Source organism: Pygoscelis adeliae, unplaced genomic scaffold (assembly GCF_000699105.1).
Source record: "Pygoscelis adeliae isolate BGI_AS28 unplaced genomic scaffold, ASM69910v1 Scaffold567, whole genome shotgun sequence".
NCBI lineage: Eukaryota > Metazoa > Chordata > Aves > Sphenisciformes > Spheniscidae > Pygoscelis > Pygoscelis adeliae.
Window position 1 is genome coordinate 121102 of NW_008825081.1, and position 8243 is coordinate 129344.

General features: G+C 50.0%; 1 protein-coding gene across 1 annotated transcript in view; it reads left to right on the top strand.

Moving 5' to 3' along the window:
* Positions 1 to 7196: 7196 nt before the first annotated feature.
* The window catches only part of LOC103919459 (60S ribosomal protein L17), a 3226-nt gene continuing 2179 nt past the window's right edge, over positions 7197 to 8243 (top strand). Inside the window, exons 1-2 of the mRNA XM_009326967.1 lie at positions 7197 to 7271; positions 7364 to 7404. Coding sequence (XP_009325242.1) covers positions 7232 to 7271; positions 7364 to 7404 — 81 coding nt within the window. The 5' untranslated portion in view covers positions 7197 to 7231. The remainder of the gene's footprint in view (positions 7272 to 7363; positions 7405 to 8243) is intronic.

Consider the following 8243-nt stretch of genomic DNA (forward strand, 5'->3'; position numbering starts at 1 on the left):
TGCGGGGGGGGGTTGGACTAGATGGCCTTGAGAGGTCCCTTCCAACCCAAACCATTCTGTGACTCTGTTCTATGATTCTACGACTTTATGATATGCTTCGCAGAGCAAGGGTGATATTTTCTAAGCAGAGCACGATGTAGGAGGTGTGAGCAGAGACCTGACGGGCAGGCAGGACAGGGGAGCAGTGGCAGCAGACCTGCCTGGTCTGGGATATGGGTGCAGGATCCCACTAACCACCTCCCCGCGCGTAACGCTCCCTCCTTCCATTTGCAATGCAACGCCACGGCCTCTGCCTCCCGTCCCGTGCCCAGGCAGTCGGCGTCGCGTCCCCCGCACGCTGCAGGTCCAGCACCTGAGTCACGGGGTGGCCGATGGCCGCCGGGACGGGGTGGGAGCTGGAGGTGTGCTGCCTAGCGGGGCCCCCGCGTTCAGCAGATGCCTGCCGCAGCCTTGCCCAGCGGTCCCTGCCCATCATATGACCTTCCCGAGCACCGGCATGTGACCGGGCCATGCACGCTGGAAAAGACCATGCGGAGCGGAGAGGTTGGAGAGGGGGAGGGCGGCTCAGCTAGAGAGGATTAGTAAGCGTGAACAGACAGGGAAAGCTTTGGAAGAGGGGGCTTGTGTCAGAGTTGTTGCAATAGCGAAGGGGGAGGTAGGTGGATGATTGGAAGAGGGAGGGAAGGAGCGAGCCAGGAGGGAGGGATGACCTCAGAGGTGACGTTTGGGATCAAAGTGGGGAAGTCTGCGTCTTGTGGAGAGGAAGATGCTTGCAGTCATCAGAGCAGGAGAGAGCTCTACAAGAACAGGAAGGAATGAACACAGAAACCACACGCTGGGATGTTAAACGAAGATGCTGGAAGGGTTGCTACAGACATTAAGTTTGGACGAGAGTAGCTGTTCAGGGCTGTAGCTTCTTGCCGTGCCATGAACAGAACCCTGTCCGCTGGCTGAAACTTTTGCACAGGTTGTCTCAACAGGCATCATCCAACCTTGTTTCTCAGGCCCTGAGCAGATCTCTGCCTTGGTTCAGAACAGAGAGGGCTGCAGGGGTGACAAACACCGGTCCTGCCTGCAAGGACCATTCCTGCCCCAGGTCCCTCCGTGCTGTGTCTGCCAGCAGGGAGGTGGAGGTGCAGAAGCCCCTGGGAGAGAAGAACAGGTTTGACTGTGGTTTATCAGCCGATCCAGAGGTGCTCTTGAACAAGGCAGCAGATAATAACAGAGGAGACGAGGGGACTTCTTTGGTCCATTTTGGTTAGGAGATGTAATGTGACGAATGGATGGAGTTTGAGGCTGTGTTTCGTAGTACAGGGCACACTCAGCGTTAGAAATGTTGGCAGGATTCACAGATCAAGAAGAGTTGAGGTTGGAAGGGGCCAGAGGAGATCGTCTAGAGCAGCCCCCCCCGCAGCTCAAAGCAGAGTCAGCCGGAGCTGGTCGCCCAGGATATTGTCCAGATGGTTTTTTTTTAATACTTCCAAGGATGGAGACTCTGCAACCTCTCTGGGCCACCTGTTCCAGGGTTCAACCATCCTGACAGTAAAAAAAGTTTGATTTTTAAACTGAATTTCCCATATTTTAATTTGTGCCTAAATTGTGGTTGAAAATTGTGGGCAATATCCCCGATTCCAGGGATATTTTTGGTCTCATGAACCAAAAACACATTTAAAGGAGTACTTCTCGGTTATGAGCCAGACAGCTTAAAGCAAACGTAAGCCCAGGATTTAATTTATTTCAAATAGTGTTTATGATCAGGCACTTACACGATGTCTTTATTTACTGCCTTACTCGTCAAGGCGATTGGCTGGTCCATGTCTGGCAATGAAAGCCACGAACAAGGAGTCATAGACCTGCACAACCTGCGTAAATGGTTTGCTGGCAAGAAATACGCTGAATAAACACAAACTTCAGCTACAAGGTTATTTAATCACAAACATAGGAAACTTATTTTACCGGTGATTTCCTGCTAGCTGGGTGTGCAGGGGGTGGGCGAACCCGTTGCTCTAGGGCAACGTGCCAAAAATGGTGAGCATTAAGACAGCATCACCGATTGCTGTGGGTTTTTTTGTTTAGACCACGGCTCCCGGCTGGCTGGTGACCAGCAGCGCGGGGAAGGCGCTGTACCTGCTGCGTCACGCTTCAGCAGTGGTGACGGTAAGGACAGATACTCAGCTGTCGTGACACCAAGCTCCCTTGGCCGTTTCCTCACCCCTGGATTGGGTACAGCACACACGCGACAGAAACAAATGGACTGTGTAGCTAACCTCTTCTTGTAAAGAATTGCCTGTGTTTTAGAAGGATTCACAGGGAATCAAAACCATTCCAGTTGTTCACAGGTTTTAGGTGATACACTTACGACGTGATGATTTATGTACGTACACATACATACCTATATATACACATACATATATTTAAAAAAAAAACTATTTTTATACAGAGATCGCTGCTTAAGTAAGGAACTTTTGCCCCCCTATGGAAGCATCTCTTCTTAAAAATCACAGGGAGGAATATATAACATAATTGAGCTCTTCAAGTGACCAAGACAGAATTACCGATGCAGAGCAAAACTCCTGTAGTGCCTTGTCCTGCTGACGATGGTCAGTCCATCTTCTGGAGATGCATTTCCTCCTTTCCCAGGCCCACGGATCTTGCTCCTGGGACTCACTGCCTGGGTCGGTAGATTTTAGGACGTGGTTGTGGAGAGCGGCTTAGCTGGAGAACTCACCTACCACATGTCCAAATGCCGCTGTTCTGCTGACCGTGGGAGGAAAAGGCAGACAACGGGAGCGAGCTGTGCCTCTGGAGGAGCCACGCATCTGGGAGGAGGAGTGCAGGAGTCCGTAGGCTGGGGCAGAAGGTGCAGGCAGCTGTCTGAAGGCTGGAAAGCTTCGGTGTTTCCAGCATTCAAGCTGGTTTCAATTTAAAATGTCTTTGTCTTCAAGATTTTCTGCTTAACCATTACGACAAGCAACCCATTTGTATGTAATTTTGTGAACGACAGCTAATATGCCCACATAAGCCTTGGGGTGCAAAAACTGGGTCTGTAAGATAAACGCCAAGAAATCTCCAAAAAAGTTTGAGGAATTGGCTTCCATTCCTGTGCAAAGAACAGGTCAAACCCCCCTCCTATAGCACGGCGGACACGCAGTGTGTTTTAGCGAGCCAGGGTTAAGCTTGGCCAATCGATCAGCCCCAATGGATCTATCTGTCACGAGGATTTCAGCACCGACCCTCCCGCCGCTCCACCTGCCCCTCTGTTAGAAATTACTGCCTTCAGGAAGGGCGGCAGAGGCAGATGTGTGCCTGAGCCGACAGTCAGGCACTCGAGCTGCGGCAGAGTGGGAGCTGAAAGTAATGCCTTGGCCTCTGAACCGGCTGGCTGAGGGCAGGCACAGGTTTGCTTCTGTCACGCCTGCTGTGGCAGCGGTTGAACTCCAGCAGAGCTGCTGGAAGGTGAGCAGGGGGGAGTCCTACGGCTGGAAGTGAGCTCTCTTTTTGGCGCTGAGCAGCCATGCCTTTAGCTCCAGTCCTGCTGTGAAACCATAGCCCTGGCCAGTCTCGGAGCTCACCTCTCCCTCTGGCCGGGAGGGACTGGTGGCTATCAAGGGCGTTGACTGACTGGCACTTAGGATGACATTCGGCTTGCCAATTCCAGCAGGACTGATAAGGCCGCTTGTTTATTCACAGCTAAATCCACAAAAGGACTTACGTGAATCAACATTCCTGCACCTGTACGCTCCCTGCTGCCTGCTGGGCTCTTTCACGGCACGTTAACGGGTGCAGCCCCCTTCCAGTCTCAGGAGCAGGTCCAGAGGAGAGGTGCGAAGCCAATGCGTTGCGGGCTGCTCAGCAGAAAACCTGCAGCAGGCAGGGTGGGAACATCTTTACCACAGAATAGCCTCTGGCCTCCTGCTTAGGACGGGGCTTTGAAACTTCTCAAGGGAAGGAAATTGAAAGTGGGTCTCCCACATCCTGGGAGTGTGCTGTGGCCACCACGCTGCTGGGTTAAGATGGGCACTACCGCTTTCTGCAGGTTTCTACCTCAGGAGACGGTAGAAACCTTTGCTGCCCTTGTGATAAGCCCTTCGCGGGAGGATGCTACCAGCAGGAGCTTCCAGAGCACAAAGTAGAGGACCGGTTCAGGTCTGAACACGGTTGGATCTTTGCTTTCAACGCCTGATGAGAGAGTGGGGTCTTCCTGGGCACGCACAGCACAATCACCAGGGCTGGGTGGTATGGACAGGGGAGCTAAGAGGGAGCGTCAGGTAAAATCCTATGAATTGAGATTCCAGTAGGATTAGGAGGCAGCTGCCTCCTGCGCAGGAGTTTTCAGGAACATGATTTTGGACTTACGTGCCTAAATTTTCTGCTTAGGATGCAAAAGCTCTTTCCGAGTCAGCTCACACAAGCTAAATATCCAAGGCAGCTGGTGCACTGGGGGAAATAATCTGGGTAAATCTCAACGAGGGCACATGCTCAGCTGCCTGAGCCCTGATCTCAGCACCAGATATGTGCTAGGCTGCCTCTGAGAGCAGTTGTTAACCTCCCAATAAAGATGAAAACGTGCACCTCGTTTCCTGGCGCCACCCGCAGAAGCTCCTACTTCCACACTTCCACCACTGCAAGCCCGCAGCAGCGGATCATAAACAGTTCCACGTGTCGGGGAAACAGAAAACGTAAGTAACAGAAAACACGCCCTGTTTGTTTTGGAGTTGACTGATGAACACAATGACCATGTGATAATTCCCACCATGTGTCAACTACTTAAGTTTCACCTCTCTCTCCCAGCGTTCTCTGAATGTCGTCTTGCTTCTGTGCTCTGCTGCTAAGAAGCAGCAGCGTGTAAAGCTGCTTCCCAGGGAAATGCCGGTTTCCTCCGCCAGCTCTGGTTTCCTACGTGCAGGCAGGTGTGGAGGGGAGGGCGGAAACGACGAAGGAGGGAGGGAGGGCTGCCAGAGGAGATTCCCACAATATGGGGGGAAGGCCATGGACGTGCTCGAGGACCTCAGCTTTTGCTAGCTTTTATCTATTGCATCTGGAAACTTAGTGCTCCTGGAAATACTACTGTTCTCGTTCCATAGGAAGGAGAACAGAAACACTAAGAAAGTGTTGGAAGTCGTCGCCGAGATCTCTTTTTACATATTTATTGCTTCCTCGAAGTCCTGAGACCCCAGAGAGGACACTTTTCCTTGTCTGCTTATTTTTCTCTAGTAACTCTTGGCTTAGAAAGGCTGTCGTGCATGTATTTTGGCGGCGCTAATCCTCCTTCGCATTGCCACTGTTCTGAGATGGTTGTGTGTACTGAGGTGCTGAGTGGCTCCTAATCCCATGGACGATGATGGAAGCGCTAATTGGTGAAAACGGATCTCGAGTATCTCAAAATAAGCGTCCGTGACCGAAAGCTAGTGTGTGTGCTCGTGAGTGTGGGCCGCTAACTCTTTTTTTCATGGGAACCTTGTATATAAAAAGAAGAAATAATATTTGCCTGCATCCCAGCAGGTTTCCCTGCTTTGAGATCAATGTTTTAAAGTTACTTGGAGACTTTGCAGAAAGCTTCTCCTTGAAAGCAAAGTAAAAGGCACCTTTTAAGGCAGGTGAATGGAGAGCTGCAGTCAAAATTAGAGCTCTGCAGTTCCCAGCCATGTAAATACTTGCGATAGTTCAAATACTTTCCTCTTCCCATCTGGGTGAAATCCTAGCTTCAAAGCTTTGGGGTTTTTTAGCGCTAAACAAGAGATCCAAAAGCAGCCTCCTGGTCAGAGCCTTTTCACGGGCGGCAAGTTCTTGCTCCGCTCCGCTTATTTCTAAACGCAGAGTTGAACCCGGACTCTCTCGTGCCGGGGAGGTGCCTGGACACCAGACTCCTGGCCGCTCAGGAAGACGTGTCCCTTGTTTCCCACTCCGTCAAACTCCTCCCGATGCGCCTTTTGCTGTAGGTGGGTACCACCTTCAGGGAATACTTTGGTTTTATTGAACGGCTGCTTTGTCCGATTTCCCAAGCAGTTCTAGTTGCGAACGCAGCCCGAAACGGGGGAAAAAAAAAATCTTTTAACAAGTCTTTGATTTTTTTTTTTTTTTTTTAAACTGGAAATTCCATTTTTCTTGATGTAACTTGCTTTCTGCCTGGTACTGTTCCATGAAAAGTTTTGCTCTTCATATGTCAACAGTTTCTAACAAAAGAAATCATTTCATTAGAAAAAACCCTGATCAAGCTGTAATTGGCACGCAGCATCCCAGAGCACTTCTGTACAAAAAGAGAGAATGCATATTGCTATGCTCTACTCCTTATGATCCTCAACTCTAATTAAAGATGCCTTGCCATCTGTGAAACAGTTGCAGCAAGAAATGTGAAGGCAACTCCAGTTACAGTATAATCATTTCTAGCCTAAATGTTCTTTTAATGCTTGCTCTTTGGTCTCCAGATAATTTGGGATAAAATACTTGGTGCAAACACTTTTTGGGCACGGACATTTCTGAAATGTCTGGATTACTTGTCTGTGTTATTCAGGAAGTCAGATTAGATGATCACAGTGCTGCCTTCTGGTCATAGGCCCTATTTAACATTTACCCTTTCCCTTACCCTTTTCCTTTAACCCTTTCAGAGCGTGAAATGCAGGCTTGACACTGTGCAAGAGCTATGTGTGGAGCATCTCTTTGTCCTCTCCCTTTTTTTGTGTAGATTTTCAGCTACCACTTTCCAGAAACTCTCTGGGATAACAACATGTGTAGTGGAGGTCTACCATCCCAAGAGAGTATGCTCAGCTACAACAGGTCTGAATTCACAGTGTTCTCAACTCTTTCAGAGAAAAGACCTATAGAACTGATAGAAATGGTAAAGCAAGTTGGTTAGATATTGCTAAGGTGCTACAGTTTTTTGGTTTAAAAAAAACCAACAAAAACAAACCCCCAAAAAACAAAAGAAAAACCAAGCAAACAAACAAAAAACAAACCAAGATTTAATAGGGACTCTACCTTCCGAGAGAGATTTGTTAGAGGAAAAATTTCCTCTTTCATTTCGGGCCCTAGGGGGAGGCCGTGGCTGCGGTGATGACTTTCTTAGGACACCTTTGGATTTAACTGTGAAAAGAAAGCGTATTTTCTGAGCAGCTCCTTCAGTTCGCTGTCGGCCGTGAGGTAAACAGTCCGGGTCGTGCGTTTCTGTGTTGGAAGCTTAACGTGGGTTTTCTTTTTTTTTTTTAATGGCTTTTTTTGCAGCTGAGCTCCAAAAATGGTGCGCTACTCTCTGGATCCGGAGAACCCCACGAAATGTGAGTCGTTTTTTTCCCGGTGGACGTTCGCGTCGGACTTCAGCGAAGCCACTGAGGTGTTAATTCCAAAAGTTGGTCTTTTTTCTTGGCAGCATGCAAGTCACGGGGATCCAACCTGCGAGTGCATTTCAAGGTACGCGGCGTGCCTGCGTAGTAGAAACGCAAACTCATTTGTTTGGGGTTTTTTTTTGTTTGTTAGCTTTTTTTTTGGGGGGGGTGGAAGGAAGTATCTCTTGCTCTCCTGTATCATTACATAGTTAGTGAAGGGTGGTAGCGTAGGTTATGGCCTGCGCTTGCTTTAGCCGCTTGTGATGGCTTTTATCCCCAGGACCAAACGCGAGATCCTGTGTCCTAACGAGCTGCTGTCTGACACAGGCGGTAAAACGCAGGAGGAAAACGGTCGCGGTGAATTTAGGGGGAGGAATTGGGCTAAGCGTTCAGGGGAGAGGTGCGTTTCCTTCGTCTTGCTCTGCCTTTCTGGTTGCTCGGAAGGAACGCGGGGTTCGTCTGATCAGGCTGCCGGTGGAGAAGCGTGGCAGGGGAGGGCTGCCGCTGGGAACGTGGGGTTCTCTGGAAAAAGGTGTAGGTGCGGCGGTGAACTGGGGACTCACCCGGGTTCACCACAGAACCCGGGCTGAGCGGGTGCTCGGCGGTGGGTAGGGCAGGTGAAAAGAGGTTGCCGTGAATTTTGGTTTGCCCTTTTGTTGTGATGGGGTAGGGTTGTAGTTACGCTCCGACTCTTGCGGTTTTTATGCTGCCTTAAGCACCCATACTTTACTCCCGATTTTTCTTGAGGGAAAAAAGGCTGGTGAGGCGTCTGGAGAACAAGTCTGCTGAGGAGCGGCTGAGGGAGCTGGGGTTGTTTAGCCTGGAGAAAAGGAGGCTGAGGGGAGACCTCATTGCTCTCTACAACTCCCTGAAAGGAGGCTGTAGCGAGGTGGGGGTCGGTCTCTTCTCCCAAGTAACTGGCGA